The sequence below is a fragment of the Ahaetulla prasina genome, chromosome 4 (assembly GCF_028640845.1).
Source record: "Ahaetulla prasina isolate Xishuangbanna chromosome 4, ASM2864084v1, whole genome shotgun sequence".
Classification (NCBI taxonomy): Eukaryota; Metazoa; Chordata; class Lepidosauria; order Squamata; family Colubridae; genus Ahaetulla; species Ahaetulla prasina.
The window spans coordinates 15,532,978-15,557,136 of record NC_080542.1 but is presented as its reverse complement, the minus strand read 5'-3'; the positions used below and the strand labels follow the sequence as shown (position 1 = coordinate 15,557,136).

General features: G+C 42.7%; 1 protein-coding gene across 1 annotated transcript in view; it reads left to right on the top strand.

Annotated features, from left to right (window-relative positions):
- Nucleotides 1–259: 259 nt before the first annotated feature.
- LOC131197995 (vomeronasal type-2 receptor 26-like) overlaps nt 260–24,159 on the top strand; it is a 39,351-nt gene continuing 15,451 nt past the window's right edge. Inside the window, exons 1-3 of the mRNA XM_058182503.1 lie at nt 260–501; nt 7,006–7,126; nt 23,797–24,024. Of these exons, the coding sequence (XP_058038486.1) occupies nt 260–501; nt 7,006–7,126; nt 23,797–24,024 (591 nt within the window). The remainder of the gene's footprint in view (nt 502–7,005; nt 7,127–23,796; nt 24,025–24,159) is intronic.

The window sequence follows — 24,159 nt, the reverse complement described above, 5'->3', positions numbered from 1 at the left end:
GGGATGATCTAGCACCTGGGCCAGCTACAAGACAAACATTCATTCTCCGCTTTATTTGAGATTCTTCAATGGACAGCAAAGCTGCAATGGACAGCAAAAGTAGGGTTGAGGTCCCCCGATGTCAATCCAGAAAACAAAAGAGGAAAAGAGGGTGGAGAGAAACAGTCCAGTTGCCAATGTCCAGTTGCTTGGGTGAAGCTCCAGGCGGAAGGGTTTGCTTTGACCTTGGCTGGAGTGGCAAGGAGGCAATGGCAGAATCATGAAGGGAAGCTGTGTGATTGAAGGCCAAGCTGCCACAGACTGCAAGAAAATCATCTTCTTTGATACCACTAGCATGATAGGCCTGGCCACCATAGTGCAAGCCCTGGAAGTGAGTGAGGCAGGGCAGGCGGCCTCAGCCTGGAGTGCAGAACAAGTGGGACACCCGCAAAGGGACTTCAAAAGGATGTGCTCAGGACGTGGCTGCTTCCCCAGAAAAATGGCACAGCAGCTGACAATTGGGTGTGTGTGTGTCATGTACTAAAGGATCAACGCCTTGCATTGTGGCTGCTGCAATGGATATGAGAGCTCAGGCAATGTTTTGAGCACTGTTAACATCTCCAGCCCAATGAGCTTAGACCCCCCCTATTATCATAGCCAGTCCTTTGTCCATGACTTCTCCATTAACACTCACCACCCCTTCTCCATTAACACTCACCACCACTCCATTAACACTCACCACCCCGTTACCAAGTTACTGCTCCAGTAAACATCGCACATCCAGTATCACCTCATCTATCCCCTCGTCCAAATCATTGATGAAGATGTTGAAGAGCACTGGGCCTAAAACAGAGCCTTGGGGTACCCCACTGCATACTTCTGTCCATGTAGATGCAGTTCCATTGAGGACTACATGTTGAGTGTGGTTGGTCAGCCAGATACGAATCCATCTGGTTGTGATGCTGTCTAACCCATATTTTTCTATTTTATCTAGTAGTAGGTTATGGTCTATTAGGCAAATCAAACTATAGTCCGGGGCCCCAACAGTCTGAGGGACCATGAATTGGCCCCCTGTTTAAAAAGTTTGATCTATATAAATGCCTACACCCATTTATATATTTATATAAACTCGTACCTTGTTTTTCATTCTCCTGGCTTAGGCCTTTCTCCCTCCAGAGGCCCTAGCATGATCTTTACACAGGTGACTGTCTCACCATCATTATGGAAATAGGCAGTTTGTCTCTTCCAAATCTCCTGGGACACTATGGAAAAATGAGGAACTGACCCTGAAGGATATTATTAATATTCACCATGAAATTCACACTTAAAATGTCCTCCGTGAGTTGATTTGACAGTATGCTGCAATTTCTACTTTCCTCTGAAAAACAGCTGATAAAGTCAGTCCAGTATGATCTCCTAGAAGGATCTTGTGGCTGCCATTTACACACAGAAAGAGGGCATTTATGGAAGTTGTTAGCAATCATGGAGTTGCTGTTAACTGTATTGCCTCAAGTGGTGTGCAAGGATCCTAGCCTTCAATGCCATCTTGATGAGCCTCTTCCTATTCATCACACCTATCATCAGCTTGGAGATGTTAACATTGCTGGCATTATTTCTGTATGCTTGACATTTTCTGACCCCATTGATTTCAGTCAACATCCTTCTCAGGGACTTCCGGGTGGCGCCGCTGCGCTAAATGGAGGACAATCTCAGTCCGCCCGTTCTTTGTGATTCTGTGAGAGCTGTTTAGACAGCGTTAATCTGCTGTCAACAGCTCGTAAATCTCTACCCTCGGGGAAGGAGGGGGAGATGAGCATTTGAACTGAAGTTGAGCCCCCAAGAAAAGCCCCAGAATGATTTCTGGTGGTTTGATGGGAACGCTCCTTCTATAGTTCAAAAAAAGCTCCAGAATCCAGAACGCCTCTGCAAAAGCAGAGCAAAACGCAGCGTCCATCTCCGTGACTGAAGAGGATTACTGATAAATTGTCAACACGGAAAGAATCGAAAGCAGGAGGGCTGGCATTTGCTTGTAAGATGATTTTAACTCCTGACAGAGAAGTTATTTGAAGAGTGGAGATGAAGAAAGATGGCGTTTGTGTTTTGAAAGTGAAAGCTAAGGAAATGCTGATTACAATTGCTGGCGTGGAACCTCTAAGAAGAAAATAACAAGATTTTTTTTCTAAATGGAATTCTTTTTAAAAATCTATTCTTTTTTTATTATCTTTTCTTACAGTGTTTAAGAAGAAAAATTTATTGGGTTTTTTTCTTTTATTCCCTCCTTTTTTCTTCTTCTTGATATTACTTAGTTTAAAATGGCTTTTAAGCAAAGAGATTTAACCACTTCTAAAATATTGGAAATATCTTCACTTCAGGTACGGAAATTGAGAGAGGATATTAAAGAAAGTCTAAGGAATTTTTACAGGAGCTTATGGGCTCATCTTTCAGAAATAGATCAAAATTTAATGAAATGGAGAAAGAAATACTGGATTTTAAAGATTTGGTGGAAGAGCAGAGTAAGGAGATGAAAAATTAAAGGAATCAATTACTCCATTATTGTTATCTAGTACACAGACAGAAGAAAGACTGAATGAATTTAACCAAATTAATTTAGATTTGCAAAGGAAAATAGATGAAGTTCAAATTAATTTGAATTTAGAAAATAAAATAGATGATATTCAGGTTAAGGCTGATAAGGCAGAGGAAGAAAGGGTTATATTACAATATAAATTAATGGAATATGCTATAAGGGTAAGGGCTTAAGAGAATCTAAAGAGGAAAATTTGAAAGAGATTTTATTCAGGCCTTTGCTCAGATAGAGGAATGGAACCAGAAGATTTTGAAGTTAATATTGAAAAATTTATCGTGTTAATTCCTGGTGGGCAAGGCAGAAGTGTTTACCGAGAGATGTGGTTATTTATTTTACAAATAAGAGGATTAGGTATGGAATTTTGAGCATTTTATAAAAATAAATTGCAAATATTAGGACAAGATATAATAATGATGAAGGAAATTCCTCCTAAAATGTTAAGAAAGAGAAAAGAATTTGCCTTTCTGGTGGATGAGCTTAAGAAACATCAGATATATTTTAGATGGGAGGTTCAGCAGGTTTAACACTGAATTATAAAGGAAGAAAGTATTTTCTCAACACAATTTGTAAAGCACTAGATTTTTATACTAATGTATTAAAGATTGGGAATTCTTTGTTAACAGATGTTAAGTTGAATGGTGAATAGATGGTCGAAAATGTGTAAGATAGAAGAAGGAGGAGAATGTTTAACTTTATTACATATGATTATGGTTAATTTTGTAAATGATTTATTGTGGATATAAATGTCTAATTTTAGGGGTACTATATGATATATTAAAGGTATAAAGGAATAGGAAGATGGAATATTGTTTAATTTTGGAGGATAGATAGTAAAATTTAGGAATTTGGATTAAATATTATATTTAAGAGATGGATGTAATGTTAATTAGAATGTAATTGTTATAATAGATATATTTTGGATAAGTTATAGGTGTAATTTTAACAATGTTATTTGATATAAGTAAGGTAAAGTGAAGATTTTAATTACTACAATTGATACTTTGGATATTTGTAATATTATTTGTTGTATATATAAATGTTAAAGATGTGAAAAGATGGACTATTGTAGTAATTAAAGAAACTAAGCTGGAAATATGAACTATTTTTGAGAGACTGCTAAGGAAGAAAGACATTTTAGAAGAACCCTTGGTGAATATTGGAAGATGGAGCGTTGTTTTGATATTGATTGATGAAGGTTGGATATTAAAACTATGTACTTTATTCAAGAATAAACACTAACTCAATCGGAAACTTCTGAGAACTCTAGGAGTGGAATGGTCTGATATATAATGGAGTGGAAGAAAAGTATCTTCTTTGTCTTTGGAAGGGGAGTGGAGGTTTTAAGGAATGACTATGGATTATGATTTGTGCTAGATTTTAATTTTTGTTGTTAGTTTTATACCCTGTACTCGGTTCTCGGAAGTCCTGGGGGGTGGGGGGAGGAAGGGGAAGGGAGGGGGAGGGGGCAGAAAATGGATTGATAGTTAATGTACAAAGATGATTGAAGATGTATAATTAATGTAAGATCGGACCTGCCTGGCTACTACTTTAGAATGAAGGGAAAGAAGGAGTAGAAGAGAGAAGGAGGAAAGAGAAGAGGAGGAGGAGGAAAGGAAGGAAGAGGGGAAGAGGGAGAAGAAAGGAGTAGGGAGGAAAGAGGAGAGGATGTAGATAAGAGAGGGGGAGGATGGTTATGGAAAGTAGAAGAAGGTAGAGAAGGAGAGTAAAAGGAAAAGGAAGGGGGTGGTGACCGGGCAGACCCGATTAATTGTATATGATGGTACATTAAATATGTTATTGGATATGTTATTGGCTAAGAATGTCAAAATAAAACTTTTTTGGGGAAAAAAAAAAAACATCCTTCTCAGGGACTTCAAGATAAGTTGACTTTGTATATAATATACAAATAGGATGAAGACTATTGCTTAACATAGTGTAAGGCGCCCTGAGTCTTCGGAGAAGGGCAGGGTATAAATGTAAATAAATAAATGTAAATAAATAAATAAGATAGACTTATGCAAGTACATGATCACTTTATACTTTATTTTCAAGTTCTGGTCATTGCTCAAAATATTTTCTGTGGGGGCTCCTACCCTTTGGAACAAACTTCCCCCTGGACTTCGGCAACTGCCGGACCTTCGGACTTTCCGCCGAGAGCTGAAGACCTATTTGTTTGTTCGCGCAGGACTGGCATAGGATTTTAATAGGATTTTAATTAGTTTTAATGTTTTAACATTTTAAATTTGGGGTTTTATTCTAAATGTTTTAATTCGGCCATTTGTATAATAAGTTTTTTAAACTATGGTTTTATGTGTATATTGCTGTTGTTTTTATTATGGCTGTAAACCGCCCTGAGTCCTTCTGGAGAAGGGCGGTATAAAAATTTAATAAATAAATAAAATAAATAAATAAATAAAATATTTTCTAGTAATCTTAAATAGGCTGCCTCTATTTATTTATAAGCTTCCACATAAATTTGAAAAAAGCCAAATTTCTATTCCAAGAAATCTTATGTAACAAGAATTAAATGTAAATATTGAGGTAAATAAGGGTAAATTCATGAAGATTTTCCACTAATATCTAGGTGGGAGCACATATGTTTTTTTCATTTGATATTTCTAGTATCAAAATTCAGTATTTTTCTTCTTGATAGAAACCATTCTTAACAGCTGGAGTTTGATACCGAGCCTTTCTAATTTTTTCAGAAATAATGGGTCCAATTGCAATTTTTTTTTCTTAAAAATCATTCCAGGTCCTGGAGATATATAAACATGCTAATATTTTGGTCTGTATTTTTGAGAATCTGAACGGAATACTAAATACAAGTAGTCCTCAACTTGCAATCAAAATTGAGCCCAAAATTTCTGTTGCTCAGTGAGACATTTGTTAAGTGAGTTTTGCCCCATTTTCCTTGCCAATGTTCTTAAGTGACTCCCTTCAGTCTTTAAGTCAGAGACATGATTGTTAAGTGAATCTGGCTTCCACATTGACTTTGTTGGTCAGAAGGTCACAAAAGGTGATAACATGATCTTAGAACACTGCAACCCTCATAAATGTGAGTTAGTTGCTAGGTGTTTGAATTTTGATCACATGGTCATGGGGGTGGTGCAAGGTGTGAAAAATGGTAAAAAGTCCCTTTTTTCAGTGCTGTTGTAATTTTGAATGGTCACTAAATAAATGGTTGTAAATCAAGGACTACCTGTACATTGCACTAAAACATATTCCCCAAAATATTATAATATAATATAATATAACAACAGAGTTGGAAGGGACCTTGGAGGCCTTCTAGTCCAACCCCCTGCCCAGGCAGGAAACCCTACACCATCTCAGTCAGATGGTTATCCAACATTTTCTTAAAAATTTCCAGGGTTGGAGCATTCACAACTTCTGCAGGCAAGTCATTCCACTTATTAATTGTTCTAACTGTCAGGAAATTTCTCCTTAGTTCTAAGTTGCTTCTTTCTTTGATCAGTTTCCACCCATTGCTTCTTGTTCTACCATCAGGTGCTTTGGAGAACAGCCCGACTCCCTCTTCTTTGTGGCAACCCCTGAGATATTGGAACACAGCTATCATGTCTCACCTAGTCCTTCTTTTTATTAAACTAGACATACCCAGTTCCTGCAACCGTTCTTCATATGTTTTAGCCTCCAGTCCCCTAATCATCTTTGTTGCTCTTCTCTGCACTCTTTCTAGAGTCTCAACATCTTTTTTACATCGTGGCGACCAAAACTGGATGCAATATTCCAAGTGTGGCCTTACCAAGGCATTATAAAGTGGCACTAACACTTCACGTGATCTTGATTCTATCCCTCTGTTTATGCAGCCCAGAACTGTGTCGGCTTTTTTAGCAGCTGCTGCACACTGCTGGCTCATATCTAAATGGTTATCCACTAGGACTCCAAGATCCCTCTCACAGTTACTACTATTGAGCAAGGTGCCACATATACTGGTGCATTTCATTTTTTTTGCCTAAATGTAGAACCTTACTTTTTTCACTGTTGAATTTCATTTTGTTAGATAGCGCCCAATGTTCAAGTCTGTCAAGATCTTTCTGTAACTTGAGCTTATCTTCTGGAGTGTTGGCTATTCCTGCCAGCTTGGTGTCATCTGCAAATTTGATGAGTTCCCCATCTATCCCCTCATCCAAGTCATTGATGAAGATGTTGAAGAGTACTGGGCCTGAAATTGTTGTGCTATTGTACTGAAACATCGCAAATGTCATAATGTGAAGCAGAGTTTTCTTAATGGATTTTTAAAAAAATTGTTTTACAGAATAGTTTTTCAGAATTACCAGCTTGTCCTGGGATTAGCATTTTCTCTCAAAGAGATTAATGAAAATCCCCTGATTCTACCCAATGTCACGCTGGGCTTCCACATTTTTAACAGCAATTTTAGTCCAGGTTGGACTTACTTTGCCTCAAATGTTGCTGTCTTTCAGTCAGGGAAAATTCATCCTTAATTACAAGTGTGGCGTCCCCCAATATTTGGCTGCAGTTATTGGAGCACCTGACATCGCTCTTCACATGGCAACTGTATTGTGCATCTATAAAGTTCCTCAGGTAAGAGATGCTGGAGATATATTATTTATATAATATTTATATTATTATTATTATTATTACTTTGCCATACCATCCCAGAAGTCTGTAGTCTTCTCTCTTTAGAAGGGAGAAAATTTTCAGATTCCTAGATTTTTTTTTTATTTTTTATTTTTGCTTGATAGGATCAGCAGAGCTGCATGACTAATGAGTAATTCTGCATAGACAGTGGGGGTGTTACTTCCAGGAAAAAAATATTTACTGATACCTTAAGAGTGACATTGTGGTTGATATTCCTAACTAAACACAACTAGTTGCATAGTGTTTCAGTATATAAGAATAAGGCTAACCAAAGACTCAGATAAATTTACACATTTCCAGAGGCTCACCTTTGAAATTGCATATGTTTACCTTTCTGTAGTTGACCTATGGTTCTGCTCCAGTCATGGATAAAAAGACTCAATCAATTTTCTTTCAACAAATGTTTCCGGATGAATCGCATGAAGATGAGGGCCTCCTGAAACTATTGTTATATTTTAGATGGATTTGGATTGGAATTCTTGTGGTAAATGATGACAAAGGAGAGAGATTTATACAAGAGGTGCTCCCCACATTTTCTGAACATGGCATCTGCACTGAATTCATAGCAGAGTTACCAAATGTAGCTTTTTACAGTGATTTCACTGATTTCATAGACAAAGGACTATATTTATACAAGGTTCTCATGAACAGCACAGCCAACGTGATAATCGTATATGGTGAAATTTGCTCCATATCATATCTGAGAAGTGTCCTCCAGTTTTCAGAAGTGGAGAACATACCAAGAAAGAAAAAAATCTTGATTACATCCACTCAGACAGATTATTCTTCAAACTCCTTTGATAAATCTCTGGACATCCATTTCCTACACGGTGTTTTATCCTTTTCAGTTCACACAAAGGAGGTCCAACACTTCCAGGATTTTTTCCAAAACCTAAATCCAAACATGGAATCTATCATCAACCAATCCATTACCTCATACTTAGAAACAAACAACCTACTCTCCAACAAACAATTTGGTTTCAGAAAAAAATTATCATGTAACTTACAACTTCTGCACTGCAAAAACATATGGACTTCAAATCTTGATCAAGGCAAATCAATAGATGCAATCTACATAGACTTCTGCAAAGCTTTTGACTCAGTAGTACACGATAAACTTCTCCTAAAACTAATATCCTATGGCATCTCAGGACCCCTCCACAAATGGATATCTGCTTTTCTGTCTAACAGACAACAAGTGGTCAAAATTGGCAATGCTCTATCAAATCCTGTTCCTGTCAAGAGTGGCATTCCTCAAGGCAGCGTTCTTGGACCAACACTCTTTATACTATACATTAATGATCTTTGTGACCATATCTCAAGTAATTGTGTTCTCTTTGCTGATGATGTCAAACTATTTAACATCACAGACAATACTTCTATCATTCAAAACGACCTTGATCATCTAACGCTTGGTCTAAAATTGGCAGCTCAAATTTCAACCAGCAAATGCTCAGTCTTACATATAGGAAAAAGAACCCAAAACTAAGTACATACTAGATGGACATTACCTTACAGATGACCCCATCCGTTAAAGACCTTGGAGTTTTCATGTCAAATGATCTATGCCAAAACCCACTGCAATTACATAGCAAAAAGCTCTAAGAGTTGTAAACCTAATCTTGCGTAGTCTCTTTTCCAAAAGCACCACACTATTAACTAGAGCATATAAAACATTTGCTAGACCAATTCTAGAATACAGCTCGCCTGTTTGGAACCCTCACCACATCTCTGACATCAATACTATTGAACGTGTCCAGAAATATTTTACAAGAAGAGTTCTCCATTCCTCTGAAAACAATAGAATACCCTATCCCACCAGACTTGAAATCCTAGGTTTAGAAAACTTGGAACTCCGTCGCCTTCGACAAGACCTAAGCTTAACTCACAGAATCATCTATTGTAATGTCCTTCCGGTTAAAGACTACTTCAGCTTTAATTGCAATAATACTAGAGCAACTAATAGATTTAAACTTAATGTCAACCGCTTTAATCTAGATTGCAGAAAATATGACTTCTGTAACAGAATCATCAGTGCTTGGAACACTTTACCTGACTCTGTGGTCTCTTCCCATAATCCTAAAAGCTTTAACCAAAAACTTTCTACTATTGACCTCACCCCATTCCTAAGAGGACCATAAGGGGCATGCATAAGCGCACAAACGTGCCTACCGTTCCTGTCCTATTGTTTTTCTTTTCTTCGTTCTATATATATGCTTATACCTCCTTATATTTACCCATATATGTTTATATACTATATAATCTTTTGTATGATTCCTACATATATTGTTGTGACAAAATAAATAAAATAAAATAAAATAAAAAATAAAATAAAACAACCAACATGATCATTTTCGGAAAGATTTTTGGGAACAGGCATTTGAATGTATCTTCCCAAATTCAAAAACTGAGACATCTGAGAAGAAATGTACTGGACAGGAGAAACTAGAGACCCTTCCCACATCTGTGTTTGAAACACGGATGAGTGGACAGAGTTACAATATTTACAATGCAGTCTATGCTGTGGCACATGCTTTACAATCACTCTCTCTATCCAAATCCAGGGGGATAACAACAGTGAAAGAAGGAAGGAAATATTTCCACAATCATATGTGGTGGCAGGTAAGCTTGCTAGTGGAGTAACCACCATATCTGTAGTTGCAACATCTCTCCATAATCTCTAACAAATAATATCCTCTAGGGCTTTTGACATTTGGTCTAAAGGTGAAATGTAGTAATGGCTTAACCAGCTGAAGTATAAATGTGTTCATATTAAAATGGCAAAGGTAATTCTACAAAATTATAGCCACTTGCCTTAGGATATACAATGCTTCTATTCATGAAGTAAATTGCCACTAGGTCAGTCTCTAAGTAAAGAGTAGGAAATGATCTTTTGCCTTAATGTGATGAACTGAAGCAGTTGTTTCTTCAATATGTTTTTTTTTTTAATTGGGGCAACAAGTTTGCATTTAGTCAATTCTTTGATTATTGAAAGTGCAATCCCACCCACAGTTTAGGGCATTTCCGGATGAAGATCTTACCAGAGAAACCATGAATGGACTATGAAGAACTGATAATAATAATAATTGCATCCAGTTTTAATCACCACAATTTTTAAAAAACGTTGAGACTCTAGAAAAAGTGCAGAACAAGAACAACAAAGATGATTAGGGGACTGGAGTCTAAAACAAATGTTTTAAAACAGTTGTAGGAATTGGATATGCCTAGTTTAATGAAAAGAAAGATTGGGGTGATAGCAGTGTTCTAATATTTAAGGAGCTGCCAAAAAGAAGATGAAGTCACCCAACTCTTCAAACCAGCTTAAGGCAGGACAAGAAGCAGTGGATGGAAACTAATCAAGGAGAGAAACAATCTAGAAATAAGAAGAAATTTCCTCACAGTTAGAAAAATTGATCAGTAGAACAACTTCCTCCAGAAGTTGTGGGGACTCCAACACTGGAGGTTTTTAAGAAGGGATTGCACAATCATTGTCTGAAATGATGGATGGTTTCCTGCTTGGGCAGGGGGTTGCCCTAGAAGACCTTCCAACCCTTATTCTTTATTTTATTTTATTTATTTCATCAAACATGTATAAGATAACAGATATAAGTATAAACATGCTTATGAATATATGAAATGGATACGAATAAAAGGAAGCATTAGGACAGGGATGGTAGGCACGCTGGCGTGCTTATGCATGCCCCTTACAGACCTCTTAGGAATGGGGTGAGGTTGACAGTAGAATAGAATAGAATTTTATTGGCCAAGTGTGATTGGACACACAAGGAATTTGTCTTGGTGCATATGCTCTCAGGGTACATAAAAGAAAAGATACGTTCATCAAGGTACAACATTTACAACACAATTGATGATCAATATATCAATATAAATCATAAGGATTGCCAGCAACAAGTTATAGTCATACAGTCATAAGTGGAAAGAGATTGGTGATGGGAACTATGAAACGATTAATAGTAGTGCAGATTCAGTAAATAGTCTGACAGTGTTGAGGGAATTATTTGTTTAGCAGAGTGATGGCCTTCGGGAAAAAACTGTTCTTGTGTCTAGTTGTTCTGATGTGCAGTGCTCTATAGCGTCGTTTTGAGGGTAGGAGTTGAAACAGTTTATGTCCAGGATGCGAGGGATCTGCAGATATTTTCACGGCCCTCTTCTTGATTCGTGCAGTATACAGGTCCTCAATGGAAGGCAAGTTGGTGGCAATTATTTTTTCTGCAGTTCTAATTATCCTCTGAAGTCTGTGTTTTTCTTGTTGGGTTGCAGAACCTCCTTAGACAGTCTAAGGTTAGAGTTTTGGGGGTTTGGAGAAGAAACCACAGAGTCAGGTAGTGCATTCCAGGCACTGACCACTCTGTTGCTGAAGTTGTATTTTCTGCAATCGAGTTTGGAGCAGTTTTCCTTGAGTTTGTATCTATTGTGTGCTCGTGTATTGTTGCGGTTGAAGCTGAAGTATTCATTGATGGGTAGGACATTGTAGCAGATAATTTTATGTACTATGCTTAGGTCGGACCAAAGGTGGCATAGTTCTAAATTGTCTAAGCCCAAAATTTGAAGTCTGATGGCATAAGGTATTCTGTTGCAAGCAGAGGAGTGGAGGACTGTTCTTGTGACATATCTCTGGACTCATTCAATTGTATTAATGTTCTATATGCAGTGCGGGTGCATTCTGTTATTTTATTTATATAATTGATTTAAATAATTTTATTTATATAATTGATTTAAATAATTTTATTTATATAATTTATTTATTTATTTATTTATTTATTATTCGTATTTGTATACCGCCCTATCTCCCAAAGGACTCAGGGCGGTTCACAGGCAGATAAAAACATTTATATACAAATTAAAAATAACATTTAAAAAACTTATTCTAAAGCCCGATTCTTAAAAAATGATATAAATATTAAAACTAATTAAAACCCCTATAAATTTAAAATCTAGTCCAGTCCTGCACAGATGAATAAGTGTGTCTTAAGCTCGCGACAGAAGGTTCGGAGGTCTGGAAGTTGACGGAGTCCTGGGGGGAGTTCGTTCCAGAGGTGGGAGCCCCACAGAAGGCCCTTCCCGGGTTGCCAGACGACATTGCCTAGCTGGCGGCACCTGAGAGTCCCTCTCTGTGAGAGTGCACGGTCGGTGAGAGGTATTCGGTAGCAGTAGGCGGTCCCGTAAGTAACCCGGCCCTATGCCATGGGCGCTTTAAAGGTGGTTACCAAAACCTTGAAGCGCACCCGAAGGCCACAGGTAGCCAGTGCAGTCTGCAGGATAGGTGTCATCGGGAGCCACGAGGGCTCCCTCTATCACCCGTGCAGCCGCATTCTGAACTAACTGCAGTCTCCGGATGCCCTTCAAGGGAGCCCCATGTAGAGAGCATTGCAGTAATCCAGGCGAGACGTCACGAGGCGTGGTGACCGTGCATAGGCATCCCGGTCTAGAAAGGCGCAACTGGCGCACCAGGTGAACCTGGTGAAAGCTCTCCTGGAGACCGTCAAATGATCTTCAAAAGACAGCCGTTCATCCAGGAGGACGCGTTGCACTCTCCATCGGGCCAATGACTGAACAGTCAGCCGTGGACTCAGCTGACTGTACCGGGATGCCGCATCCACAGCCACTCTGTCTTGGAGGATTGAGCTTGAGCCTGTTTCTCCCCATCCAGACCCGCACGGCCTCCAAACACCGGGACAGCACTTGATAGCTTCGTTGGGGTGGCCCGGTGTGAAAAGCACAGCTGGGTGTCATCAGCGTACAGCTGGTACCTCACACGAAGCCACTGATGATCTCACCCAGCGGCTTCATATAGATGTTGAACAGAAGGCGAGAGGATCGACCCTGCGGCACCCCACAAGTGAGGCGCCTGAGTCCATCTCTGCCCCTGTCAACACCGCTCAGACCGATCGGAGATAGGAGGAGAACCACCGATAAACGGTGCCTCCCACTCCCAATCCTCCAACCGCGCAGCAGGATACCATGGTCGATGGTATCAAAAGCCGCTGAGAGGTCTAATAGGACCAGGGCAGAGGAACAACCCCTATCCTTGGCCCTCCAGAGACCATCCACCAAGGCGACCAAAGCCGTCTCAGTGCTGTAACCGGGCCGGAAACCGGACTTGAACGGGTCTAGATAGACAGTTTCATCCAGGTGTAAGGGAAACTGATATGCCACCATACTCTCTACAACCTTCGCGAGCGGGTTGGAGACCGACGATAATTACCTAAAACAGCCGGGTCAGGAAGGCTTCTTGAGGAGGGTCTCACCACCGCCTCTTTCAAGGCAGCGGAAGACTCCTCCACCAAAGAAGCACTTGTAATTGCCTGGAGCCAGCCTCGTGTCACCTCCTGAGCGGCCAGCACCAACCAGGAGGGGCACGGGTCCAGTAAACACGTGGTGGCATTCAACCTACCCAACAACCTGTCCATGTCCTCGGGAGCCACAAGGTCAAACTCATCCCATAAAATGTCACCAAGACCACCCTCAGCCGTCTCACCTGAGTCACCGCAATTTTGGTCCAGACCATCCCGAAGCTGAACGATTTTATCGTATAGATAACCGTTAAACTCCTCAGCACGTCCCTGCAACGGGTCATCCCGCTCCCCCTGGTGAAGGAGGGAACGAGTCACCCGAAACAGGGCGGCTGGGTGGTTATCTGCCGATTCAATGAGGGAGGAGGCGTAGCTATGCCTCGCTTCCCTCAATGCCATTAGGTAAGCCCTATTATAGGACTTCACAGTGTTGATCAGCTCAAAGACCTCCAGGAACTCTCTAGGCGTCTTCTCCGGTGCTTCATCCCTCTCAGCTCCTCGGAGAACCAAAATAATTTAAATAATTTATTTATAAAATTTATTTAAATTTATTTATTTATTTATTTATTTATTTATTTATTTATTATTTAAATTTGTATACCGCCCTTCTCCCAAAGGACTCAGGGCGGTTCACAGCCAAGTAAAAATACAATACAATAAATACAAATTAAAATACAGTTAAAAAACTTATTAAAATTGGCCACAATTAAAATTTAGAACTAAAACCCATTAAAACCCATTAAAACACTAACCCAGTCCAGCGCAGATGAATAAGTAGGTTTTAAGCTCGCGGCAGAAGGTTCGGAGGTCCGGAAGTTGACGAAGTTCTGGGGGGAGTTCGTTCCAGAGGGCGGGAGCCCCCACAGAGAAGGCCCTTCCCCTGGGTGTCGCCAGACGACACTGTCGCGCCGATGGCACCCTGAGGAGCCCTCTCTGTGAGAGCGCACGGTCGGTGAGAGGTATTCGGTAGCAGCAGGCGGTCCCGTAAGTAACCCGGCCCTATGCCATGGGCGCTTTAAAGACATTCACCAACACCTTGAAGCGCACCGGAAGGCCACAGGTAGCCAGTGCAGCCTGCGCAGGATAGGTGTCACTCGGGAGCCACGAGGGCTCCTCAATCACCACGCAGCTGCATTCTGACTAACTGTAGCCTCCGGATGCCCCTCAGGGGAGCCCCATGTAGAGAGCATTGCAGTAGTCCAGACGAGACGTCACAAGGCGTGAGTGACTGTGCACAAGGCATCCCGGTCTAGAAAGGGCGAACTGGCGCACCAGGCGGACCTGGTGGAAAGCTCTCCTGGAGGCGGCCATCAAATGGTCTTCAAAAGACAGCCGTTCATCCAGGAGAACGCCCAATGCGCACCCTCTCCATCGGGGCCAATGACTCGCTCCGACAGTCAGCCGCGGACTCAGCTGACTGTACCGGGATGCCGGCATCCACAGCCACTCCGTCTTGGAGGATTGAGCTTGAGCCTGTTCCTCCCCATCCAGACCCGTCGGCTTCCAAACACCGGGACAGCACTTGATAGCTTCATTGGGGTGGCCGGTGTGGGCAGCTGGGTGTCATCAGCGTACAGCTGGTACCTCACACGAAGCCACTGATGATCTCACCCAGCGGCTTCATATAGATGTTGAACAGAAGGCGAGAGAATCGACCCTGCGGCACCCACAAGTGAGGCGCGGGTGACCTCTGCCCGTCAACACCGTCTGCGACCGGTCGGAGAGATAGGAGGAGAACCACCGATGGCGGTGCCTCCACTCCCAATCCCCAACGGCGCAGCAGGATACCATGGTCGATGGTATCGAAAGCCGCTGAGAGGTCTAATAGGACCAGGGCAGAGGAATAACCCCTATCCTGGCCTCAGAGATCATCCTGCGACCAAAGCCGTCTCAGTGCTGTAACGGGCGGGCGGACTGGAGCAGGTCAGATAGACAGTTTCATCCAGGTGTGAAACTGATATGCCACCATACTCTCTACAACCTTGCTGCGGGTTGGAGACTGACGATAATTACCTAAAACAGCGGGTCCAGGAAGGCTTCTTGAGGAGGGCCTCACCACCGCCTCTTTCAAGGCGGCGGAAGACTCCTCCAACAAGAAGCACTCGTAATCCCTGGAGCCAGCCTCGTGTCACCTCCTGAGTGGCCAGCACCAGCCAGGAGGCACGGGTCCAGTAAACACGTGGTGGCATTCAATCTACCCAGCAACCTGTCCATGTCCTCGGAGTCACAGGGTCAAACTCATCCCAAACAACATCACCAAGACCGCCCTCAGACGTCCCGTCCGAATCGCCACAATTTTGGTCCAGACCATCCTTCAGCTGAACGATTTTATCGTATAGATAACCGTTAAACTCCTCAGCACGTCCCTGCAGCGGGTCATCCCGCTCCCCCTGGTGAAGGAGGGGGCGGGTCACCCGAAACAGGGCAGCTGGGCGGTTATCTGCCGACGCAATGAGGGAGGAGGCGTAGCAACGCCTCGCTTCCCTCAGTGCCACTAGGTAGGTCCTAGTATAGGATCTAACTAGTGTCCGATCAGCCTCTGAACGGCTGGACCTCCAGGAACTCTCTAGGCGTCTTCTCCGGCGTTTCATCCCCCTCAGCTCCTCGGAGAACCAAGGAGCCGGTTGGGACCTACGCCGGGTCAGAGGCCGCAAAGGCACGACACGGTCTAAAGCCCCAGCCGCAGCCCGTTCCCAGGCTGCAGCTAGTTCCTCTGCCGTGCCGTGAGCCAGACCCTCAGGAAATGGCCCAAGCTCCGTCCGGAACCTCTCTGGGTCCATCAGGCGCCTGGGACGGTACCAACGTAATGGTTCCGTCTCCCTGCGGTGTTGGGTAGCGGTCAGAAAGTCCAGGCGAGAGAGTGATCTGACCATGACAAAGGTTCAATGACTATTTCCTTTAAGTCCAGATCTCTCAACCACTGACCAGAGACAAAAATCAGGTCCAGTGTGCCACCCCCGATGTGAGTGGGGCCATCCACTACTTGAGTCAGGTCCAAGGCCGTCATGGAAGCCAAGAACTCCCGAGCTACCGTCGATGACGAGCCGGCAGATGGCAGGTTAAAGTCCCCCATGACTAAGAGTCTGGGGGTCTCCACCGCCACCCCGGCAAGCACCTCTAGGAGCTCGGGCAGGGCAGCTGTCACGTAGCAAGGAGCCAGGTACGCGACCAGCAAGCCCATCTGACATCTATGACCCCACCTCACAAAGAGGGATTCACACCCGGCAATCTGAGGTACAGTGGTCTCCCTCGGCTCTAGACTCTCTTTGATAGCAACCGCCACCCCTCCACCCCTACCCTGGGCCCTCGGCTGATGGAATGCACGGAAACCCGGTGGGCACATCTCGACCAGGGGCACGCCCCCTTCAGTGCCCAGCCAGGTCTCCGTAACGCCTAAAATATCCGCGGCACCCCCCTGAATCAGATCATGTATTAGGGGGGCCTTATTGGCCACGGACCGTGCGTTGCATAACATCAGACGAAGGCCCAGGCTCTGAGGGTCCTGACCATCCGGGGAACGGGTAAAGTCAGGGGGATCGGGGCACGCGATCGCCTGCATACATCGAACGCGTGACCCCCTATGTCGATACGATCCCCCCCTTCCGCCATATCTGCCCCTCCCACTTACCGTGCAAATAGACTCGCCCTCACACAAAGGAACACCCTCCCCCCCCATAACCTCCGAACCCATTTGATAATCGCCACGAGCATGCGCTGGAACTGGTTTCCCTCCCGACGGGCTACCCCCATCACCCGCCCTACCCCTCCCACCCCTTAAAAATGCCCTGTCTAAAAACCCCCAAAGGCTCTTTCTTCTCGCATGCCACCTCTGTGGGTCCCAAGACCCGTCATTGAGGCCGGCCCTTGGTAGCGATATGGGCCATTGCTGCGAGGCACCTCAGGTGCAAGAGTTCATGTACAGTGTAGCGCATAGAAAGTGCGAATCGAGGGATGCTAAGATGGTAAAATCCCAGAGTAATAAAAATGGTGAATCTTCCAGCGGGAGTCCAGTTGTTAGAAGGACAGATGGAGCAGGAACCGGATAGCGATGACAAAACAGGAACAGACAGGCCGACAGTCTCCATAGCGTACCTATGGGGAACAGTTCTACAATAGGTCTTAATCAGGTAGAAGTGGCTATCGGTCTGCCCGAGTCCATAGACCAGTCCAAGCTAGTCCAATCCAGTCCAATCCACTCCATATCCCGCAGATGGACATGCATGACCGCCCAGTTTAGATGACCCATAGTCTGGTATAGGGGGCAGGGCGGAAGTACAATGGAGCAAGCCAGGCCATAAAGGCCACAAAGGGAAATACGATGGAGCAAACCAGGCCACCAGGGGCCATTCGATGACACGCGATGAAAAAATGCGACAAAACAGGCCAAAAGAGGGGACAAACCTCAGCCACGGTTCCGGCCTCCTCTCCCACCGAGGCCTCACCACACCCATCCTCGGTGGGGCTGCGCCAGGCGCAGCGCCTCGCAGTCCACACAGCCTCGCCGGGCGCAACCAGCGCCGATGGAACTGGCGCCGATGGAACTGGCGCCGAAGGAGCCGGCAAGCCCACCGACAGGCAAAAAAACAGGCCGGATTCGCGCCAGCTAAAACCAGGCCGAATCCACACCCCGAAGCCGTCGGAGCCAGGCCGAGACCACCGACGAACTCACGCCGCTGGAATTTGGCCAGGATCGCCAGGATCGCCGCTGGGCCGCTGGGCAGGGCTCCGCTGGGCAGGGCTCCGCTGGGCAGGGCTCCGCTCCGCTGGGCAAGGCAGGGCCGGAACCGAGGCCGAAGCCCGCAACAAACAGCAGGCCTCCCTCGCCTCCCTCGCCTCCATCGCGTCCTCGCTTCCTCAAAGATGGCTGCCCCCTTCCGGACCGCCACTCCGTCCCTCGGCCCGTTCTCGGCTGTCGCATGTCCGAGAGGCCACAAACCTCTCCAGCGGCAGCCAGACAGATCGAACCACACGCCGAGGGACCGGAGAAGCCTGGTGAGTCAGCCCGAAGTCTCCATTTCAGGGAAAGCCGCCACCGCTGATTCGGGCTCCTCTAAACAGCTGCCATTCTCACGCATGCGCAGAGCCTAAATAATTTATTTATCTATTATTTTGTTATTGTGAAATGCTTATTTAATAAAGATTCAGGATGCTAGAAGCTCCCTTTCCATCAGTTACAGGATTTGCACCTTTTCACAGACCATTTGAGACTGACCTGCATTTCTACACAAATATAATATAATATAACAACAGAGTTGGAAGGGACCTTGGAGGCCTTCTAGTCCAACCTCCTGCCCAGGCAGGAAACCCTACACCATCTCAGACAGATGGTTATCCAACATTTTCTTTAAAATTTTCAGTGTTGGAGCATTCACAACTTCTGCAGGCAATCATTCCACTTATTAATTGTTCTAACTGTCAGGAAATTTCTCTTAGTTCTAAGTTGCTTCTTTCCTTGATTAGCTTCCACCCATTGCTTCTTGTTCTACCCTCAAGTGCTTTGGAGAACAGCCCGACTCCCCCTTCTTTGTGGCAACTCCTGAGATATTGGAACACTGCTATCATGTCTCCCCTAGTCCTTCTTTTTATTAACTAGACATACCCAGTTCCTGCAACCGTTCTTCATATGTTTTAGCCTCCAGTCCCCTAATCATCTTTGTTGCTCTTCTCTGCACTCTTTCTAGAGTCTCAGCATCTTTTTTACATCGCGGTGACCAAAACCTGAATGCCATATTCCAAGTGTGGCCTTACCAAGGCATTATAAAGTGGCACTAACACTTCACATGATCTTGATTCTATCCCTCTGTTTATGCAGCCCAGAACTGTGTCGGCTTTTTTAGCAGCTGCTGCACACTGCTGGCTCATATCTAAATGGTTGTCCACTAGGACTCCAAGATCCCTCTCACAGGTACTACTATTGAGCAAAGGTACCACATATACGGTACCTGTGCATTTTGGTTTTTTTTGCCTAAATGTAGAACCTTACTTTTTTCACTGTTCAATTTCATTTTGTTGGATAGCGCCCAATGTTCAAGTCTGTCAAGATCTTTCTGTAACTTGAGCCTATCTTCTGGAGTGTTGGCTATTCCTGCCAGCTTGGTGTCATCTGCAAATTTATCTATCCCCTCGTCCAAGTCATTGATGAAGATGTTGAAGAGTACTGGGCCTAAAACAGAGCCTTGGGGTACTCCACTGCATACTTCCCTCCATGGGGATGTAGTTCCACTGAGGACTACACATTGAGTGCGGTTGGTCAGCCAGTTACGAATCCATCTGGTGGTGGTGCTGTCTAACCCACATTTTTCTACTTTATCTAGTAGTAGGTTATGGTCTACTTTATCAAATGCTTTACTGAAGTCCAAGTAAATTATATTGACAGCATTCCTCTGGTCTACTAATTTTGTCACTTTGTCAAAGAATGCAATAAGATTAGTCTGGCATGATCTGTTTTTGACAAACCCATGTTGGCTTTTGGTTATTACTTTGTTTGCTTCTAGGTGTTTGGTGATTCGTTGCTTGATTATCTTTTCCAGAATCTTCCCCGGTATTGAGGTTAGGCTGATAGGTCTGTAGTTTCCTGGATCTGTTTTCTTTTTTCCTTTTTTGAAGATGGGAACTACATCAGCTCTTTTCCAGTCCTCTGGCAGCTCCCCTGTGCTCCAGGATCTTTGAAAGATATAGTTCAGTGGTTCTGAGATCACGTCTGCCAGTTCCTTCAGAACCTTGGGGTGTAATCCATCTGGTCCTGGTGATTTGAACTCGTCTAGACAGGTGTTCACTTACCATTTTCTTCCCTATTTTAACTTGTGTTTCTAATCTGTTTTTGTGGTGCTGTGTTTGATAGGTTGGATTGTTTTTCCTTTTTGAAGATGGGAACTACATCAGCTCTTTTCCAGTCCTCTGGCAGCTCCCCTGTGCTCCAGGATCTTTGAAAGATATAGTTCAGTGGTTCTGAGATCACGTCTGCCAGTTCCTTCAGAACCTTGGGGTGTAATCCATCCGGTCCTGGTGATTTGAACTCGTCTAGACAGGTGTTCACTTACCATTTTCTTCCCTATTTTAACTTGTGTTTCTAATCTGTTTTTGTGGTGCTGTTTTTGATAGGTTGGATTTTTTTTCCCTTTTGTGTGAAGACAGATGCAAAAAATGAGTTAAGTAGATCTGCTTTCTCCCTGTTGCTTGTCATCTTCTTGCCACTTTCTCCCAGCAATGGGCCAATTGTTTCCTTGACTTTTTTCTTGTTTTTAACATGTTGGAAGAAGCTTTTTTTGTTGTTTTTTACTTTTGTCGCTAGCCTTTGTTCATTGTGAGCCTTAGCTTTCCTCACTTCATCTTTACAGGCTCGGGCTCTTTGCTGATATTCTGCCTTAGTTATTTGCCCCTCTTTCCACTTTTTATATTTGTCCCTTTTGTCTTTCAATTTGTCCGATAGTTCTTTATGCATCCATGCTGGTTTCTTTTGAGATCTATTATTTTTCTTCTTCATTGGTATTGTGCTAGACTGCGCTTTTATAATCTCACTTTTCAAAATTTCCCAAGATTCTTGAGTTGTTTTCCCCCTGAGGATTCTCATTCATGGAATCCTTCTCAAGCTCTCTCTAAGTTTATTGAAATTAGCTCTCTTAAAGTCCAAGACTCTAGTTTGACTTTGTTCTACTACTTGTATTTGCTTAATGTCGAATTCCAATATTGCGTGGTCACTTGCCCCCATGGTTCCTGTAGCTTCAACACCTTCTATCATTTCATCTCTGTTAGTAAGAATTAAGTCCAGTATGGCTGATCCCCTTGTTCCCTTCTCTACTTTTTGGGAAACAAAGTTGTCTGCTAGGTTTGTTAGGAACCTGTTGGATCTTCCACTTGGTGCAGAGTTTCCCAGTTGATGTCAGGGTAGTTAAAATTTCCCATTACTACTGTGATGTGCTTCCTACATACCTTAGTTAGCTGACTAGCAAAAAGTTCATCTACTTCCTCTGTTTGGTTAGGTGGCCTATAGTATAGACCTATGGCAATATCGTTTTTCACCCCTTTTATATTGACCCAAATACATTCAAGATGATTTTCATCATTGTTGTGCTCTATTTCTGTAGAGATGTAGTTATTTCTTATATATAGTGCAACTCCACCTCCTCTTTTATTTGGTCTATTTCTTTTAAATAATTTATATCCCTCTAGCTGTATGTTCCATTTGTGGGTTTCATCCCACCAAATCCCATTCCCAACAACAATGTATAGTTTGTAACAAATGAACAGAGAAGAAAGAGAATAGCCTTTAATGTTTCCAGGGACTTATTTCAAAAAGAAACAGGCGAGGGATTAAAAGTTTTTTTAAATCTCAGGGCTTTAATAAAATTGGACCAAAGTAGAATATGTATTTTCAGCCAACCTGTTGCAAGACTTATGTACTCACATGAGATGAAAGAATCATAGTATTCAAAATGCACATTTAAGCCATCAAATCTAGCCTTTGCTTTAGGATATGTTGGTTCAGCATCTATTTGAACACATTTCAGCAGTCATCCATTTCCACTGCTGAACGTCTTTAGAAGTTATTTCTTTAGTTAGAATATTGTGTTCTAAAATTATTTTCTAAATGAATCTTAAAATTATTTTTCTACTGTCCATTTTACAGGTGGTCCTTACTTAGTGATGGAAATTGGGGCTGAATATCCATTGCTAACAGAATAGAATAGAATAGAATAGAATAGAATAGAATAGAATAGAATAGAATAGAATAGAATAGAATAGAATAGAATAGAATAGAATAGAATAGAATTCTTTATTGGCCAAGTGTGATTGGACACACAAGGAATTTGTCTTGGTGCGTATGCCCTCAGTGTACATAAAAGAAAAGATACCTTTATCATGGTATAACACTTACAACACTTAATGATAGTCATAGGGTACAAATTTAATACTTAATGATACAACACTTAATGATAGTCATAAGGTACAAATAAGAAATCAGGAAACAATCAATACCAATATAAATCCTATGTGATGCAATTATAAAGTGTGCTGTCACTTGTCTAGGTCACCATAACCCCATATAATTTATGATCATTAATGCCTCTTTTGAAAATTAACATACATATAGTAAATATGAAGACATTACATTTTGTCTTACTATTCTCTTGCTTTTGTACTTATGGATTTTAACTGCAATAATTCAGATCATAGGTAAATTTTTCTTAATATTTTATTGTACAACACTATGTTAATACATTTTAATTTTTTTCAGTAGTGTCATATTTTATATCTACTCCCTTTTGGAATCCATTGTTACATTTTGAACATATATTTTTGCCTCCCTTTGTCTTTTGCCCCGAGTCATTGGCCCCGATGGAAAGGATGCGCAACTTGGGCGTTCTCCTGGATGGGCGGTTGTCTTTTGAAGATCACTTGATGGCCGTCTCCAGGAGAGCTTTTTATCAGGTCCGCCTGATTCGCCAGTTGCGCCCCTTCCTTGACTGGGATGCCCTATGCATGGTCACTCATGCTTTTGTTACCTCTCACTTGGATTATTGCAATGCTCTCTACATGGGGCTCCCTTGAAGAGCACCCAGAGGCTCCAGTTAGTCCAGAATGCAGCTGTGCGGGTGATAGAGGGAGCGGTTCGGAGCTCCCATGTAACACCTATCCTGCGCAGACTGCACTGGCTGCCTGTTGTCTTCCGGGTGCACTTCAAGGTATTGGTTACCACCTTTAAAGCGCTCCATGGCTTACGACCGGGATATTTACGGGACCGTCTACTGCCATCTGATACCTCCCATCAACCTATGCGTTCTCACAGAGAGGGACTCCTTAGGTGCTGTCAGCCAAACAATGTCGGCTGGTGGCCCCCAGGGGAAAGGCCTTCTCTGTGGGCGCTCCTACCCTGTGGAACGAACTTCCCCCTGGACTTCGACAACTACCTGACCTTCGGACCTTTCGCCGCGAACTTAAGACTTATCTATTCCGTCTTGCTGGACTGGCTTGAATTTTATTTTTTTAGTTGATTTTATGGGTTTTAATTTTGTTATTTTTATCGGGATTGATTGTATTTTAAAAATTGGGCCAAATTTAATAAGTTTTTTAATGTATGTTTTTAGTATTGTATGTGTCTTTACTGTTTTTATCTTGGCTGTAAACCGCCCTGAGTCCTTCGGGAGAGGGCGGTATACAAATTAAATTATTATTATTATTATTATTATTATTATTATTATTATTATTATTATTATTATTATTATTATTATTATTATTATTATTATTATTATTATTATTATTATTATTATTTTGTGTCTCTTTGACTATCTCTTATTTCAGATTCATTATTTTCTGAGAAGTGTCAGATTCAACAACAGTGTTGGTGAAAAGATCTCCTTTGATACAAATGGAGAATTCATTGGTGGATTTGATATAATCAATTGGATCACATTCCCAAACCAGTCCTTTCTTAGGGTCAAAGTTGGAGTGATAGATCCCATAGCTCCACCAGAGAAGTTCTTCAATATTTCTGCAGATTCCATTATGTGGCCAGTAGGCTTTAATCAGGTGAGTTGTTTAAATCTAAATTGGTCTGTCTTCATTCATGTAGCATAAAATATATATTGATGAGTGTTCCAGAGTATCAACTCTGAACTAACCTAAGAACATGTGTCCTGCAGAAGGAAAACATATCTATGACTG